Genomic DNA, 18,510 nt, shown 5'->3' on the forward strand with positions numbered 1-18,510 from the left:
CAATGGCGGGGAACACTCAGGTGCTGACACTCTGGCCGTGGCTACTGTAACTGTTAGAAGAGCAGAGGACTGGCCCGCTGTCGAACACTGGGGCTGGAGGAATGTTTGAACACTCACCTTATAGCTATGATGGCTTGGGAGGCCATGGAATTTGATTCCCACAGAGAATGAAGATCATAGAGATAGCAAGGTCCCTAGTGCTCTGGTTCCTGCCTGCTACAGAAGGAAAGAGGAGAGTGCCACTGTATGCAGACTGGGCGTGAGCACACTCAGACAGTATAGATAGGGACACCTGGCTTGTTATATTTGGCTGTTCTATGGAGAGCTGGGTGTGATGCTGGGCGTTGTTAAAGATTCAGGAGCTGCCGCCTTCCCCCCCCCTCCCCCAAGGAGCTTGACCTGCTAAGGGAGGAGCCTTCTGCGTGAGTTACTATAACACAGGGTAAAGAGAGATGAACTCCTTCCATCAGTTGTAAATGACAAACTCCCATTGTGCATCAGCATGGGGTCAGCTGGTACCACGTGTCCCCACAAAGCATCCCCAGCAGGAAGTGGCCCTCACAACAAAGTGAATGCCACTGCAGCTCAGAGTCAGGACAGCTTCAAGGAAGAGAGAGCCTCTGCTGCTGACCTTGAAGGTGGACTAAGCAGGGATGGGAGGAGCCAAGGGCTGGGGATCACATGTTCTGCATGAGCCCTGCCTCCTGTGTCTCTGGGAGACAGATCTAGAAAGGTCTGAGAGTCTTCCCTGGCTGCCACCCAATGCTCTAAGCCCCCCCCCCATTCCAACCTGTCCTATGGAGCTGCTGGAGCATTCTTTCCAATCTAAGACTTAATGGCCCCCCCTCAACCACGTGCACATCCAGCATTGAGTTTGTCCCTCTGGACCCAGTGACTAGCAAAATGAACAAGCTTCCTCTACCCCTCTGGAATTCCCAACCTACAGGCAAGTTACATATGTAAACTGGGGGGTGACAATCAGATCTCGGACTTTTGTTTTTTGAGACAGGGTCTCATGTCGTCAGGCTGGCTTTGCACTCACTATGATCTGGGAATGGCCTTGATCCTTCTGTTGGGGTTGTAGGTGTGCATCACACACTTGGTCTGTGTGCTGCTGGGTCCCAAACCCAGGGCTTTGTGTAAGCTGGGCAAGCACCTCACCCACTGAGCTCCCAGCCTAATTCTTTTCTTTTATTATTTTCATCTTTTGTAGTGTCATATTCATTCATACCCATAGTCTCTTATTTTCTTCTTTTCCTCTTCTCTTCTTTTCCTCTTTCTTCTTCTTTTCTTCTCTTCCTCCTCCTCCTCCTTTTTCTTTTCTTCTTCTCTGTCCCACCCCCTCTTTCTGACTGTGGAGCCCAAAGCCTCCCACAGGCTAGAAAGTGCTCCTCCGATTCCCTAGATTCCAAACCCTTGCTTTTTATGAGTCAGGGTCTCACTCTGCAGCCCAAGGTATCCTGGAACTCACGGCAAACCACCTGCCTCAGCTCCCAGATGATGAGATTACAAACAGGCACCACCATGCCTACTCAGCGACCTCATTTTTAGCCGTTGCCTCTCGTGCCTCTAGGATCTCAGGGTGCAGAGCCCCAGCCTTTGTGCTGGTCCCATTCAGAAGACCAGCATTTCTGCTGGGTGATTTTTATCATGCACCGGTCCACTGCGGCGAGTCAGAATGCCGCCAGCACCTGCCTCACTTAGGGAGGTCAAGCTCCGGACTTGGCACATTTTTTTTTTTTAAACTTCTGGGCAATTCCATAAATTAGCTGCGACAGGGTCTGAGGTGGAAGTCAGTGACAGAGGACTTGTCTAGCATACATAGGGCTCCAAATTCAGCTCCTCTGAAAGGAGAAGGTGTGGGGACTGGAGAGACAGCTCAGCAGGTAAGGCACTTGCTCATGAACCTGACGACCTCAGTTCAGTCTCAGACTCACATGGGAGAAGGAGAGGATGGAGTCCTGAAAGTTGTGCATACGTATGCATGCACTGACACACTCAGGCACATGATAGATAGGTAGACAGACAGACAGATGGAAGGATAGATAGATAGATAGATAGATAGATAGATAGATAGATAGGTAGATAGATGGGTAGATGATAGATTAGAGAGATAGATGATATATAAACTTTAAAAAAATAGTTAATTTTTTAATGAAGTGAGAGTGTTAGGTATGTCAACATTTTATATGAGGAAAACTTGGGCTGAGAAACTTAGTAACTGGCCCATTATGCTGGGCATTCCCTGGGGTCAAAAACTTTGGTCACTAGGATGGGTATGGTAGTACATGCCTGTAATCCCAGAGCAGGGGTTGGGGGAGGGGAGAAGAGAGGGAGAGAGAGAGAGAGAGAGAGAGAGAGAGAGAGAGAGAGAGAAGAGAGAGAGAGAGAGAGAGAGAGAGAGAGAGAGAGAGAGAGAGAGAGAGAGAGAGCGCACGAGAGGGAGAGAGAGCTTGTTTGATTTGCTCATCAAATCCAGTGATACTGGTTCAGTCACGCCATAGTCACTCACTAAGTGCTTTTCTGTTGAATGAATAGATGGATAGTCAGGTGGAAAGTAGGCTGAGGTGGGCAAAGGATGCCTATGTGACCACCCTCCAGGCTTGTGACCGCCTTGACAGGGTCCTGTCTGATGGTATCCCATGTCCCAGCAGGTGCCACCATGCCAGTGAAGAAGTACCTGCTGAAGTGCCTGCACAGGTTGCAGAAGGGCCCAGGCTACACCTACAAGGAGCTGCTAGTGTGGTACTGCAATAACACCAACACCCACGGCCCCAAACGCATCATCTGCGAGGGGCCCAAGAAGAAGGCCATGTGGTTCCTGCTCACGCTGCTCTTCGCCTGCCTGGTGTGCTGGCAGTGGGGAGTCTTCATCCAGACCTACCTGAGCTGGGAGGTCAGCGTCTCACTCTCCATGGGCTTCAAGACGATGAACTTCCCGGCAGTCACCGTCTGCAATTCCAGCCCCTTCCAGTAGGTGGTCCCCGGAACAAAGCTGGCTCTTCTCTCCCCTCTTTTTCCGCTGCCCCTTTCTCCCCACAGTTCTTCTGTTCTTTTATTCTTCCCTTCGTTTCTTTCCCTTTTTGCTTTCATCCATTTCAACATGTAAGAATTTAAAAGACCCAAGCTTTCTGGATTTAAAGAAAACTGCAATATGGCTACATCTATATAGCTTTGGAATGGAGGCAAGGTCAGCCTCTGGTCTGTGCCTCCACACTGTCCATCTTCTTTTTTAAAATATTGTATTTAATATCCATATATTATATCCTTGTGTATAATGCATTTGGATAAAATCCATCCCCCGTCACCTCCCCTCCAGCTCTTCCCTCCTTATCCCCCCACCTCTTTTCCCTCCCAACTTCACGTGCACTCTCTGGCTCGCTCTCTCTCTCTCTCTCTCTCTCTCTCTCTCTCTCTCTCTCTCTCTCCCTCTCTCTCCCTCCCCGCCCCCCAGGACCACTTAGCGCTGTCTTATGTGCATAGATGATGAAAGACCATCTACTAGAACACAGGCAGTCTCTTAGGGTCCAAATCCCTGAAGAAAACCGACTTCCCTCCCCAAGCAGTCATTCATTTCTGAGCTCCTCAGCTGGGAGGGAGGCTGCACGAGCCCCTCCCCCACCCTGCTGGGATCTCAGCTTGATCTTATTCAGCTCCTGCTGTGAGTCCATGGGTGCAATTGTGCGTGTCATACCATTGCAAACGGTGTTTTGTTACAGACATTGACTGCCTCTGGCTCTTGTAATCTCTCCACCCCCTCTTCTGTGCGGACCCCTGAGCCTTGGTGGGGAGGGGTACAGGGTTTATTGTTATGATGCAGGCTCACTAATTAGTATATACTGGTCAGCTACCAATTCCCAGAGAGAATCAATACTTTTCTCCAGATCCTCAGCCCTGGGGTTCCTAATTTGCTCTACCACACCTTTTCCCATAGGCACTGAGAACCAAACTCAGGTCCTCCTGCTTGTACATCAGGCAGTTTTCCAGCTGAGCCATCTCCACAGCCCTTGCACATCTGTAGCTACATCTACATCTATAAGCCACATACAGTGGCATACACCTACAACCCCAGCATCAGAGGCAGAATGATTCCAGGGCCAGCCTGGGTTGTACAGCCAGATACATGCAGCAACTCCTGCTGTCAGCAACGCTGCATTTATTTATATATTGCGCTTGTGTTTATTGAGCATCTACTGTATGCCAGACACTGTTCCACATGGTGAAAATTTTATCAACAAGCAGAACCAAGTCCCTGCCCTCTATATAACCTGCCGGAGGAAACAACCATTAGGATTTTTTTCCATATTGGATCCAGAGAAATGTCTCATCAGTTAAAAGCACCAGCTACTCTTCCAGAGGACCTAGGTTCAAAATCCCAGCACCCACATGACACAGCTCACAATGGCCTGTAACTCCAGCCTCAAGGAAGTCAGTTCCCTCTTCTGCTCTCTTTGGGCACCAGGTGTGCACATGGTGAACAGACATACACACAGGCAAGATGTTTGAAAAGGGTGTTGGAGGCTGGAGGGATGGCTCAGTGGTTAAGGGCAGTTGTCGGTTTTCCAGAGGATGCAGGTTCAGTTTTCAGCATCCTTATGTAGTTCACAATCTATAACCCCAGTTCCAGAGAGTATGAATCCAGAGAACATGAAACCCTCTTCTGACTTCCACAGGCACTAGCAAGTGTGCAGTGTACATACACAGAGACAGGCAAAGTGTGCATGCACATAAAATAGTAATGTTCTTTAAATTTTAAGACCTACATTTTAAAATTTTTTTCTAAAAATATTGAGTTATTACTTTGATGATTAAAAACTCTCTCTCTCTCTCTCTCTCTCTCTCACACACACACACACACACACACACACACACACACACCATGCTTGTGCTGATTGTGCTTTGGGGAACTGGTGTAACTCTCTCACGTACAGCCCTTCCTAAGGCAAACACTCCTGTAGCAACCCCAGTCCACTGGTGAGGGAATGTGGGTTCAGAGGGTGAGCACACTGTTCAACCGCACAGCATGAGAAGCCTAGAGTTTGTCCCCGGGCCTGGTCTAACTCCAGAAGGGCCACTTTGCACCCATCCTTCCATGCTGTCTCTCCCTCACACAATGGGAAAGCTTCAGGGTATAGAGACAAAGAGACCTCATCTAGTCAGGGTTGAGGTCAGACAGGTCGGTGTCCAGTCAGTAAAAAAACGGTCTCAAGGCATGAGCAGAAGTTAGCCAGGAGGGATGGAGGTGGGACTCGAGTTGTAAATACAATGTGTGCAAAGGACCTGGGGTAAAACAGCCTGACAAATCTAAGACCTGAGTGACAGAAGATACTCTTGTCTGTAGTAAAGTTCTAGAAAGCAAGTTACTCACTACAATGGGTTTTCTTGGTTGTCCTGGCCGCCGTCACCTGGCACATGGCAGATGCTGAATAAGTATTTGGTTGATAGATGAACCGAACGGACAATAGAGAGAAGAACCGTGGATGCCATGGGAGGGAGGCGGTATCTCAATGGCTTCACACATGCCGGCAAGCACCCTTTTGCTAGAACACATCCTTAGCTCTTTAAGAAAGAATGAGGCAGAATGTCACCAAGTTGGCCATGGGCTTGAACTTATGCTCCTCCTGCTTCAGCCTCCAGAATAACTGGGATTCGGGTATACATCACCAGGCCCTCCCTGCCTTGGGGACAAGTTCTTAATTCACTGAGGTGCAAGAAGACCCCAGATTCCACACACTCTTTCTGTGGTGGCTCCTTGCCCACCTGACCCAACCTCTCCTCCCCACTTAGGTACTCCAAGGTCAAGCACTTGCTCAAGGACTTGGATGAGCTAATGGAGGCAGTCCTAGAAAAGATTCTGGCTCCAGAGGCCAGCCACAGCAACACCACCAGGACCCTGAACTTTACCATCTGGAACCACACACCCCTGGTCCTTATTGATGAGCGGAACCCTGACCACCCAGTGGTTCTCAACCTGTTTGGGGACAGCCACAACAGCAGCAACCCAGCTCCAGGAAGCACCTGCAATGCTCAGGGATGCAAAGTGGCCATGAGGCTGGTAAGTTCCTCAAGCGCATGCGTGACCTAGAATTCTAACACATTTCCCACCACCAGGGTGAAGCCACTGGGCAGATTCCTTCCTGGGAAGTGCTGCCACTCCTTCCTGGGTTCCTCGGGGCAGTGGCCTTCCTGTCTTCTTCTTTTCCATCTCACAGTGCAGTGCCAATGGAAGCGTGTGTACCTTGCGGAACTTCACCAGTGCCACCCAGGCCGTAACTGAGTGGTACATCCTGCAGGCCACCAACATCTTCTCACAAGTGCTTCCTCAGGACCTGGTGGGGATGGGCTATGCTCCTGATCGCATAATCCTAGCCTGCCTGTTTGGAACAGAGCCCTGCAGTCATCGGTGAGAGCAACTCCTGTCCTCTGCCCTGACAGACAGAATGAGTTAGCAGCCTGGCCCGCCAGGGTTCGGATCCTAGATCTGAGTAGCTGTCTACAGCACACAGGCTGATCTGTGCCTCAGTGTCTTGTTGCAGCCTGCTCGAGGCACGTCCGAGACAGCTCATGACACTGGAGGGAATCACTTTGGGAGAAGTCAGCAAGGCAGGCAGATAAGGAAGGCAGATAAGGATCTGCAAGGATTCGATGACTCTGGGTGAAGCCTGGGCAGACCTGATTCATGGGAAGGCGTGCTGGGGTGCATGAATAGAATTCGAGTTGTCTTCCCTTGACAGAGGCCAGGCCTCTTATAATGTCTCCATCAGCCAGGCTTGGCTGTTGGCCACCCCAGGAACAGGAGCAGCCTTAGGCCATTAGCTTGCAGCTCCCAACAGCTGGGAGATAGATAGTGGTGGTGCTGGTGTGTGTGTGTGTGTGTGTGAGGGGGGGGGGGACAGGCCAAAGAATTCTGGGCTACACACACACAACCACCTGGTGGCATATCTGGGTGGGCACCTGGCTGGCATTGCCGGACTTTCGCTTTCTAAAACAGGACAAGCATTTACCCACCTTTCCCAGTTGCTGTGAAGGGCATATGTTAGGCCCACACTAGCATGTAGAGCAAGGCTTATGGGGGCTCAAAATCTTCCTCTTCCCTACAATGTCTCTTCATGTTGAGAGTGAAAGAGCAAGTGTGACAATGACCCAGAAAGTCTAGGGACCTTTCAGCTTGTTCAGAGTCCCACCTTTGTCTTCCTGGGCATGGCGACTTGTGCATCTCCTGGCCTGAGCTCCCACACTTCAGTTCTCAACTCTGCTGCTGCTGCTCGGGGGTTCCTTCCTAAGGACACAGGACATACTTCCAGATTCATCTTGCAGGGACGGTAGCCTACACCCTGAACAAGGCTCAGTGAAGAATAGGCTGAGAGCTGCACTCTGCCCTCCCCTAGGCATGGGTGTGCTGGTACTGGGCAGGCATTTTGCACATGGTGTCACAAACCAAATGTGACAGTTCAAGCCTGTGTCCTAGTGCTCCGGAGGCAGAGACAGGAGGACCAAGTATTCCTTGGCTTCTCTCTCTCTCTCTCTCTCTCTCTCTCTCTCTCTCTCTCTCTCTCCAGTTCCTGTCCTTTTATCAATTCATATGCAATTGTCAGTCATACAACACTTGCCTCAGTAACGTCAAGTGGCTGTCTGAACACACCAGCACCACAGTCATCAGAAGGGTCCTCTCCACCAAAGCAACTAATATTGCCTGTCACCGTGTTTCAGAACAGCCAGCCTAAGCCTGTTTCTCCTAAACTTGCCCTTGGGTGCATATAAGACACCTTGATTTTCTTAGTCCAATCTCTAGGTCTCAACAAGCTGAAGGCTGGACCCCTTTTGACTGTTGTGGTCAGACCAAGTGCCTTCTGTGCCTTATCCTGAACCTCGGCCTCGGCACTCACTTTAGTGTCTGAAGGACTTAGTGTTCAAGGTCATACAGCTGAACAAGGAGCTGGGACTATTACATACACCTGAACAAGGAGCTGGGACTATTACATACACCTGAACAAGGAGCTGGGACTATTACATACACCTNAGGAGCTGGGACTATTACATACACCTGAACAAGGAGCTGGGACTATTACATACACCTGTACCAGGAGCTGGGACTATTACATACACCTGAACAAGGAGCTGGGACTATTACATACACCTGTACCAGGAGGTGGAACTATTACATACACCTGAACCAAGAGGTGGGTTATCACATACAGCAGAACAGGAGACAGGTTATTATATACTGATAGACAAGGAGGCCTGGCTTATGACATACAGCTGGATCAAGGAGATAGGTCTACCTGATCTTGGTAGGAGCAGTCTCTCTGGAAGGGCAGTCTTCAAGCCTGCTCTTCAAGGGGAGAACACTATGGTTGACATTTTCTGCACATGACGTCAATATTTGCACTTGGTCTTTCCATCCCTCTGAGCTCTCACAGGGAGGCTTTGCCACTCCCTTGGGTTTGAGGCACTGGGGTCCTGGGCATGGCTGTGCCCATATCAACAATAGTCAAGCCTTCATTCACATCCTACAAGGGTCTTTACCAAAAAAATCTGCATCTTGGCAGTGGAAGATCAGAAAGCTACTTAGGTTTCTATGCCTCAGTTTGCTCATCTAACAAATGGGGTGAGTGAAATAACCTTATAGAGCTCTTAGGGGATTTAATGAGTTGGGCTATGATAAAGTGCTTAGATCTGAGCCTGACACGTAGGTCAAATTCTCATCACATTTTTTTTAAAGCTGACTGTGGAATTCTTTCATATTTGTTGAAAAGTGGCAAAGACAGGAAGGAGACTGAGGAGATGGCCCCAGGGATGCTATCACTTCCTATGCAAGCGGAAGGACCTGAGTTTGTATCCCTGGGACCCATGTGAAAAGCTGGGTCTGGCTGCACACGCCTGTATCCCCAGCACCAACGCCTCTCTGGTTCATAGCCTGACTCCACACACATATACCACACACGTACATACACACAGGCACACAGATGCACACCCATGCACAAATATATACCACACATATAAACCACACATACCACATATATACACACATGCACACATATAAACCACACCACACACACACACACACCAGTGCATAGAACTCTTTGATCCCCTGGCTGTGGTCTCTTTTCTTAGCATCGTGCCTCACAGCTGTAATTTGTCAAAACTAAGACAATGAATATGACGTAGGTCATAGAGTGGATCACCTGGGTGGAGCGTAAGAGTCCTGGGCCAGAACCTAGCACAACAGAGGCAAACTGCAACGAATGCAAACTAGCCTGTCTTTAGGAAGGAAACAGTGTGCTTTGTTCTGATTGCATCCGTTTTCCCACGTGATACTGTCCTGACTAGGACTCCATTCAGGAGCACAGGAGAACATGGATTCTCCTTGGTAGGACAATTTCTCAAGCCTCTTTGTTGGGGGTGACCCTGAATGCTTCAGAGCATTGGTTGGATGTCCTGTGGGAAGGTCTTGATGTGGGTGGACATGTTTGATCTTAGCAGGGGTGATGGCCTGCTGAGAGGCCAGCTGACACCTTTAAGGAACCAGAGTTGGTGGCACATGGTGGCCAGGTTATAGCATCCATGACATCATCTTCCTTGATTGGGTATTGCCTGCCCTTGCTCTGGAAGTGAGTCACATGATGTGGTGGAGTAAGCAAGTGGTCACATGATGTGTTGGAGGGGGCAAGTAGACTCATGGATGTTAGAAATCTAAACTTGGGTCCTTATGCTTTGGCAGCTAGCACTTTACTGACGGAGCCATTTTCCCACATCCACCCCACTTCCCTCCCCCCTCCTCTTCTAGATATGTTGTACAGTCTGGTGTGGAGCTCCTAAGCTCAAATCTGCAGAGGATCTGGCCTCACAAGTGAGCAAGCGTGTCCCTGGATAGTTCCCGGTCACTTCTGAAGGCTTGCTTGCATTCCAGGTTCATGTCCCAGAAAATGTTTGCAGAGGGGACCCTCATTCTGGAACTAGAGGGAATCAGAGATGGGCACAGCCTCACTGGGTGACAGGCATTACCAACAAATGAATAGTTGGCACAGACAATAACCTGGAGTGCAGCCTGCGGCAGGAGGGAACTGGCCACACCCTGGCAGCCTCTGCTCCCTTCTGGGCTGCCATCTACCCAAGACAGTCACTTGGGAACACTGTGTCCTCATGGCCTGGGGCGAGGTCTCTCCCTTCAGAGCAGGGCCTGGCTGCAGCCTGTTCGCTCTGCTCTCTGCCTGTGGTCTTAGCTATGACCCACACAGTATATAGACACCGTGGTGCACCTGTTCCCCTTCAAGCCTTTGCCAGTGCTGAGCCCCCAGCAGGATAATGCCCTTTCCTTTTCTACCTACAAGAGTCTCACTTCACCTTGGCCCAGACACCTTCCCTGACCCACCTTTACACTCCACTCCCCTTCCCCCCCCCCCCCTTCCCCCCCCCCCCCCTCCCCCCCCCCCCGGTCTATCAATCTAGTGTCCTTATCATATTATTTATTCAACAAATATTTACCAACTGTCTGTGTGCTGCTGCATTGTGTGCCAGGTCCTGGAAACAAGAGGTGTGGACAGCACTAGCCAAGGGGCTTTTCACATCCCAGTATACTAGGCATCTCGCCCTCAGCTCAGTCCTGGAAGGTAGCAGCTGCTGCTAGTGTCCTTGGGATGTACTAACAGAGACATTCGGGACATCTTCAAGCTTGCTGGGCTAGGAAAGGACAAAGCCAGAAGTCAGTTAAGGGCAGACTATTCTGACCTCTGGCTGTCACAGATCAAGGTCGGGCTCAGGGTCCACAGCAGGGGTAACAGACACGAAAGCCTATAAAGTGGTGTGATTTCCCAGTCTTGTACTGAATTGAAGGTAATAAAGAAGTGGAAATCTGAGGGGGAGTCCATTCCTAACTCCTCATCATAGTCAGCAGCGCTCCATCACTTTGCTTGGGGCTGGGGTGGAGACTGAGGTCTTGGGAGGAAATGAAACTGAAGGAAAAGAAGAAACCAGCTATTTGATGGGCTGGTTAAATAAGGTGCTAGATACAAGGATCATCATGTGCAGAGGTCTGTGTTTGCATACATCTGGAGCAGGCTCAACTGTAGTGAATGAGGAGGCGGAGCCTAGGTAAAGAAGCCTGTGAGCAGCAAGGAACAGGGTTTCTGTGAGGACCCTAGCATAAGCTGACTATTGAAGAGCAATGGTGGAGAGTGGGCTTCTGCAGGGATTCTAGCACAGGATGGCTGTCAGGGAACAGCATTACAGGTCCTTCTAATCGATAATCTTTTTGAAAATGGATAGGAGTATATATCCATGTGCACTGTGTATACTTACGTGTGCCCACATGTACTGACATGACAGTGTGACCATGTCCTGCTGCTACAACACACAGTGAACAAATCAAGGCCCCTTCACCTTCCAAAATGTTTCTCCTTCCTTGATTTGGAAACCTCAATTCCAGTTTGTTTGTTTGTTTGTTTGTTTTTTGTAGGACTGTTTTGTTTGTTTTTTATTTTGTTTTTGGGTTTTGGTTTGAAACAAAAGCTCACTACATAGCCCAGGCTGATCTCAAATTGGAGATTCTCCTTCCTCAGCACCCCAAGAGGCTGGCTGACAGGCATACCCCACCATGCCAGCCCCGGTGTCTAGCTTATGTAAAATGTGTTCTAAGTTGTCATGAGCAGCCATCACCCTGCTGAGCTGCACAGCAGCTGACCTCTGTGTTCCTGAGGGGTGGTTCTGCCATCATTCATCCCACACTGCACTCCCCAGCCTCTGGGGACTCGCCACCCACCCTCCCCTGTGCCCAGGACCATCTATGAAATCCACTTTGTAGCTTGCACACACGAAGTGATCTTGCAGAGTTTGACCTCACACTCTGAATTTTGAGTTTCTGTCTGTCTATAGATGTTTTTCTCCCACAATTCATTTACTGAAGGAACAGGGTCACTAACACAGTCAAGGTCCCCACCGTCTGCATTTTTGATGACGGTCTGTCGCATTGTTTCACACATCCTCTAGACTCTGGTTCTTGATAACGGTAAAGCATCTGTGCTATGAGAGATGGAGTTTGTACAAGGCTACCTTGCCTTTAATTATTACCTAGACCAAATTAGAAATGCATTTTAATCTTGTTATTATTTGTGTGTGCATACACACATGCACGCATGACTGCCATAGGGTATCCTCAGAGGGCAGAAGACAACGTTGGGAACTTGGTTTTCTCCTTCCCACCATGGGTCCTGGGAATCAGTCTCCAGTTATCAGGCTTGTGTGGTCTGAGCTTTTCTTATTAAACCAAGAGACACAGTCAAACTGGACATAGAGGACTTGCTAACCAAGTACGATTAAACAACTACTAAAAGTATTTGGGTCTTGATTTAAATAAACACATTTTTAAAACAAATTTACTATTTGTGAGACATGAAGTTGGAACTGCATATTTAATCAACAGCATTGAGAGATTTTGCTGGTAGTTTCTAACGCGGCAACAGCATCACTTTATAGAGCTCTTCCTTTAGAGAGAGGCAGGAAGCCTTCTCAAATCCAGGCAGAGGGAGGAGTACACACTTAGAGTCCCAGGAGTGCCAGAGGCCAGAGGATCCCCAGTCCCAGGTCAGCCTAGGCTGCACAGTAAGGAAGTCTCAAAGCCAAAAGCAGAAGGGGTCAAGACAGGGCCACATCCTTTTGAAGGTGTAGGGGCTGAGGCAGGCATCTTGGAACATTTCTTCTTTACAAGCCACAAAGGCTTAACCAGCCCCAGCCAGGAGAGACTCTGTCTTAGTCAGGGTTTCTATTCCTGTACAAATATCATGACCAGGAAGCAAGTTGGGGAGGGAAGGGTTTATTCAGCTTACACTTCCATATTGCTGTTCATCACCAAAGGAAGTCAGGACTGGAACTCAAGCAGGTCAGGAAGCAGGAGCTGATGCAAAGGCCATGGAGGAATGTTACTTACTGGCTTGCTTCTTCTGGCTTGCTCAGTTTGCTTTCTTATACAATGCAGGACTACCAGCCCACAAGGAGCCCTTCTGCCTTGATCACTAATTGAGAAAATGCCTTACAGCTGGGTCTCATGGAGGCATTTCCTCACCTAAAGCTCCTTTTTCTGTGACAACTCCAGCTTGTGGCAAGTTGACACAAAACCAGTCAGTACAGATTCCTCTCAGCCTTCCAGGGGTCTCCTTGCTGGCTTCCACAGGGGGATGGACAAGAAGGAAAAAACTGAGCTCTGACTTAGCCTCTCCCTCCTGCCTCTTCTCTGAAGTGTATGAAAGGCAGAAACTGCCCACTGCCCCTCTTCAACAGAGCAGACAGTGGCCTGGGAGAGCCTTCTTCCCAGAGGAAACTCCCTCACCCTCCAGCCTTCCCTGTGTCTTTAGGAACTTCACGCCTATCTTCTACCCTGATTATGGCAACTGCTACATCTTCAACTGGGGCATGACAGAGAAGACACTTCCTTCTGCCAACCCTGGGACTGAATTTGGTGAGTTCTGGTTTGCCAAGGACAACTATGAGATGCTACCACATGAGGCTTAAAGACCCTCTGACATCAGGTGTGAGACTGAGGGTTTAGCCTAAGGTCAGCACAGAGACTCTGAGTCACTGCCGAGCCTCCACTGCGAACCCTGAGAGGCCAAGGCCTTTATGGGTCCTCGGTTATGTGGTAAGAGAATCCTAGTGGGTGGTTCCCCAAGAACCCTGGGGTGGAGGTTGGCTTCTTCCACATGGGGTGGACTGATGCCAACGGCACTGTGCTATCCTCTAGAGGAAGGCTAGTGGAAGCTGGCTGCTGTGGTATACTCCTGTACACTTAAGTGGCTGAAGTAAGATGATCACAGGTTTAAGACTAGCCTCAGCTGCAAAGTAAGAGCTTGGAGAGACAGAGACACACACCCAAGTCATCAAAAGGCAGGATGGCATTCCTGGACTAGCGGGGCCACTGGCTGAGAGGGGCCCACTGAACTGACCACCTTCACCCAGCCTTTGTTAGTGAAAACAGTCAGCAAACTGCTGGGCGATTTACTTGAGAGACACAGTGGGCCTGGTTAGAACCCCAGAGAATCCATTTCCTCCCAGTATGGCCTGAGAGAGGTCCCTTAGCTCCTTGTACATCAGTTTGCTTACCTGTAAAATGGAGATAATTATAGTACCTCATGGGCTTTTGTGAACATCCAATATGATACTTTATAATAAAGCACTTTATAGCCAGATATAAAGCCATAAGCCTGTGACCTCATCAATCAAGAGGCTGAAACAGGAAGATCACCTGTTTGAGGCCAGTCTGGGCTACCTAGCCAGATCCTATCTTAAATAAATAAATAAACACCTCACTAGCACATAGTATGTAGCAAGTGTTCAGTGAGTGATGGCTCAGATAGTCTCAGGCAGAGATGCCACCCCAGGATCCCTGGGATGTGAGGGAGCATGTCTTTGCTTCTAAACCAGGCACCCAGTGGGGGGAAAGTCTGAGAATACGGTTGAGGTGAGGCAGGCAGAACTTTCCAGAGCTGGGAGAGGACACACAGAAGGCTCTGAGGCTTTGAACAACCAGAAAAGCTGCTGGAGGAAAGTGATACTGGATGCAGCCTGAAGAAAGAGAGGGAAGCTCCAGAAGAAAGGAGAGGGCGGGAACAGCATTCCAGAGCCAGGGAAAAGCAGCTTCGGCTTCGGAGGCGCAGCAGGAAGGAGCAACGCCACTGGATGGGGAGGAGAGGATGAGGTCACATGTCATTGTGTGGGATGGAATGGGATGGAGAGATGAGGTCACATGTCATGTCGTGTGGGATGGGATGGGCAGCATGAGTGGGCAGGTCATGCCGTGCAGACGAGAAACTATACAGGTAAGGCACAGGAGCCCAGGAGGAAGTTATGGGCCCCAGAGAATGCCTTGGCTGAACAAGGCTTAAACACTTGGGTGATGGCCTCCTTTCCATCTGCAGGATACACAAACTCAATAACCCACGCTATCCTTCCCTAACAGGTCTCAAGCTGATCCTGGACATCGGTCAGGAGGACTATGTCCCCTTCCTTGCGTCCACAGCAGGGGCTAGGCTGATGCTTCACGAGCAGAGGACGTACCCCTTCATTAGAGAGGAGGGCATCTATGCCATGGCAGGAACTGAGACGTCTATTGGGGTGCTGGTGGTAAAGACAGGGTCCCCAGGGCAGCTTGAGTGGGAGGGCTGAGGGGAGAAGCTCCCCTGTCCAGGCTGCCCTCCCATGCCTGAAAATATCATTCATGGCCCCAGCCCACCCTTGCTCGGTGCAAACCTCAGTACCTGGCAAGGCGCCGGTCTCTCTTGTGCCTTCCAGCACTTGCAAACTCCCCAGCCCTTTGCAGCATCCACTTGGCTCCATGGGGAGGTGCATTCATACAGAAGGGACTGCCAGGGGTCTCCATGAGCCACCTCTTTCCACAGGACAAGCTGCAACACAAGGGGGAGCCCTACAGTCCCTGCACCATGAACGGCTCCGATGTTGCCATAAAGAACCTGTACAGTGTCTACAACACCACCTATTCCATCCAGGTGTGAAGGCGGTGCAGGCTTGGGGACCTTGGGGACCTTAGGGCCCTGTCCCCTTTACCCTACGACAGCTGGACTGGCTCTGCCAAATCTTGTCTTTCTTATCTACTTTGAGACAAGGTTTCCCTATGTCAGCCCAGGCTGACCTAAAATTTGAAATACTCTTTCCTCCATCTTCAGTAGGGGGATTTACAGGCATGCAGCGCCTGGTAGACATGGCTGCAGTTTTGTAAGTGGCGCTTGGGACCATGGTGCTGCAAGGGCAAGGGCTCTGGATTCTCACCCCAGGCCCAGGGCTGCCCCACTCTTACATTCAGTTGGCAGGTGTTCCCTGGGAAGAACACCCAGGATGGAACTCCAATTGTGTGTGAGCTTCAGTGCTGACATTCGGCATGCTTTTCCTTTGATCTCTTTAGTTTCTCCTCTGTGATAGCAATATGCCAACGGCAGCAGCATTTATGAGTGTGCTACCTACAGCAGGTTGGCCATGTACGTTAGCAAGCAATGTACATGTGTTATATCCTCAAGGCATCCCTGGGAGTGCACACGACTTTAGACACATGGCTCTTGTGTAGGAGGGAGGAAAACTGTCTTTCACAGTCCCCGAAATGAATGTGCTTTAGGCACAGGCTTGACATCTGTTCTCCAGATGAGAGACTGAGATCGTGTGAACCACTCGCCCAAGCCAGAACCACTCTAACTTGATACCTCCTCTGATTCCCCGACTCTGTCTCCTGACCACACCTCTGAATGGGCTGGCCAGTCCCATCTCCTGCCAATAGGGACCTCAGTGGTCCCTCGAGGAGAAGAAGTCAGATTGAAGTATTGGTTTGGAGGAGAGGGGGCAGGGGAGGAAGAAGGGAGCGGGCAGAAGCAAGAGGAGCAGGCATAGGCTGGAGCCATTGTAGTCAACACTTGGGACATGCGCAGGAGGGAAGGAGCGGGCATAATAACTGCTTACCGAGCACCTGACACTGTACTGAGTCCTCCAACCTTGGAAGAAAGGTGTGACTAGTATCCTGTTTCTCCATGAGTAAACTGAGGCTCACAAGTTAATCATTTGCTTCAGGACACATTGCTGGCCTGTGAGTGGGCTGGAACCAGGTCAGAATGACCTGAACACCATAGACATTGGGGCTCTGAAAGTGTTCTCACTACAAACCAGTTCTCAGGGCTGGGGACTCATGTCCCCTCTACTCCATCTCCCTACCACTCTGATCCATTAAAGGTCACCCCTCTGCTTCCCTTGGGTATCTCACCCCACCCCCACACCCCTGCCATAAGAAGGCAGATCTGAGCTAGCTTGCTTGCCACCTCTCCAGGTCTCCACGTGCACAGACCTCAGAAAAGTGCTGATATCTCACTGGATAAGCTGTTGGCTTGCTCATTTGAGGCAGGCCACCCCTTCCTATGCCATCTACAGGACCCAGCATTGGATGGAGAGACTGAGGCTGCTGGGACCTGGCCTGAGTCCCTATTCAGGTCCCAAGAAGCTGCCGTGGGGTGTCCCATGTGGGAGAACACCCGTGGTCTGCCAGCAGAGCCTGTAGCTGCAGCTGTCAGCAGGCCACACCTCCTAGTCCCCAGCTCTCCTTCTCGGCTGTAACTTCTCTGGGCTCCTCCTTCCTGGTACTGGAGTGGGACCATCCCACCATATCTGAGATCTGTTCTGCATCCGCAGGCCTGTCTTCATTCCTGTTTCCAAGACCACATGATCCGTAACTGCAGTTGTGGCCACTACTTGTACCCACTGCCTGAAGGGGAGAAATACTGCAACAACAGGGACTTCCCAGACTGGGGTGAGTACAGCACAGGAAGACAGACAACAGTGAGGGAAAGCCCCTAGACAAGGGAGCCTCTCCCCAGCCCACAAGCCCTCCCTTGGGCTCCCTTCTCAAAGAACCTTCCCTCTCCTCATCTTCATTCCATGAAGTACAAGCTTGAGACACATAGCTGTGGGGATGGCCTGTGCCTCCACACATGTGTGTCATGTACATCCCTGTCCACACATGAGCAGAGAATGGGGCTGCTGGAGAGTGTGCAGTGTGTCTCTTCAGACGCACCCAGGAAAGGCATGGCTGTGTCTCCGTGCACAGAACACTGTGCGACTGCAGTACCTGTGTGTGCTCATGAGCAGGCACCTTGTTTCCAGTGTTTGCATGTGCGCAAGGCACACAAAACCATGACTCCATCCTCGGCGTGTGCATCCATGCATGATAGGAACCAGGCTGGAAGGGAACACTGAAGAAGTTGTCATTGTGATGGTGGCTTCATCACAGGAAAAATTTGCAATGGGTTTCCATAGAGATGGAGTCTGAGATTGAGGGTCCTGGGGGAATGGGATCAGTCTAGAGATGCACTTAGTAGGTCCTACCACCAATACAATATACAAGTGAGGAAAACATACATTTGGTTGGTTGGGTTTTGTCACTTATCCTTCTGTACATGATGCTAGAAGCCATCTTCTGGGACAGGATGAGGAGGGAAAAGGAGAAGACACTCTCACCTACTGAGCTGTATCTAGGATGTTTAGGGATAGCACCCAGTGCTGGACTGGGGCAAGACAGCCAGGAGGAGGGGAGGGATACGAAGCAATGATTTTAGTAACAAGGGACTTAGATTGAGTATCCCTTGGGTGACCTAGGAGGAGAGCAGAAGCTCCTGGGGGAGGAAAGACAACCCCCACCCCCCGAGAAACAGCCTCCTGGCTCCTGACCACCCCTCTCTCTCCCATGAAGCCTATTGCTATCTAAACCTGCAGATGAGTGTGACCCAGAGAGAGACCTGCCTCAGCATGTGCAAGGAATCCTGCAAGTGAGTGTGTCCCAGGGGGACTGTGAGTGCTGGTGATGGGGACACAGGGTGATGGGGGCCTGTGGGTGCTGGTGATGGGGACACAGGGTGATGAGGGCCTGCGGGTGCTGGTGATGGGGACACGGGGTGATGAGGGCCTGTGGGTGCTGGTGAGGGGGACACGGGGTGATGAGGGCCTGTGGGTGCTGGTGATGGGGACACAGGG

The 18,510-nt window shown here is 50.4% G+C and overlaps 1 protein-coding gene across 1 annotated transcript in view; it reads left to right on the plus strand.

Annotated features, from left to right (window-relative positions):
• The window catches only part of Scnn1b (sodium channel epithelial 1 beta subunit), a 55,242-nt gene that overhangs the window by 32,531 nt on the left and 4,201 nt on the right, over positions 1-18,510 (plus strand). Inside the window, exons 2-9 of the mRNA XM_021167088.2 lie at positions 2,655-2,973; positions 5,788-6,055; positions 6,213-6,403; positions 13,347-13,450; positions 14,948-15,111; positions 15,387-15,494; positions 17,173-17,290; positions 18,230-18,305. Of these exons, the coding sequence (XP_021022747.1) occupies positions 2,663-2,973; positions 5,788-6,055; positions 6,213-6,403; positions 13,347-13,450; positions 14,948-15,111; positions 15,387-15,494; positions 17,173-17,290; positions 18,230-18,305 (1,340 nt within the window). The 5' untranslated portion in view covers positions 2,655-2,662. The remainder of the gene's footprint in view (positions 1-2,654; positions 2,974-5,787; positions 6,056-6,212; positions 6,404-13,346; positions 13,451-14,947; positions 15,112-15,386; positions 15,495-17,172; positions 17,291-18,229; positions 18,306-18,510) is intronic.

Source organism: Mus caroli, chromosome 7 (assembly GCF_900094665.2).
Source record: "Mus caroli chromosome 7, CAROLI_EIJ_v1.1, whole genome shotgun sequence".
In the NCBI taxonomy this organism is placed as follows: domain Eukaryota; kingdom Metazoa; phylum Chordata; class Mammalia; order Rodentia; family Muridae; genus Mus; species Mus caroli.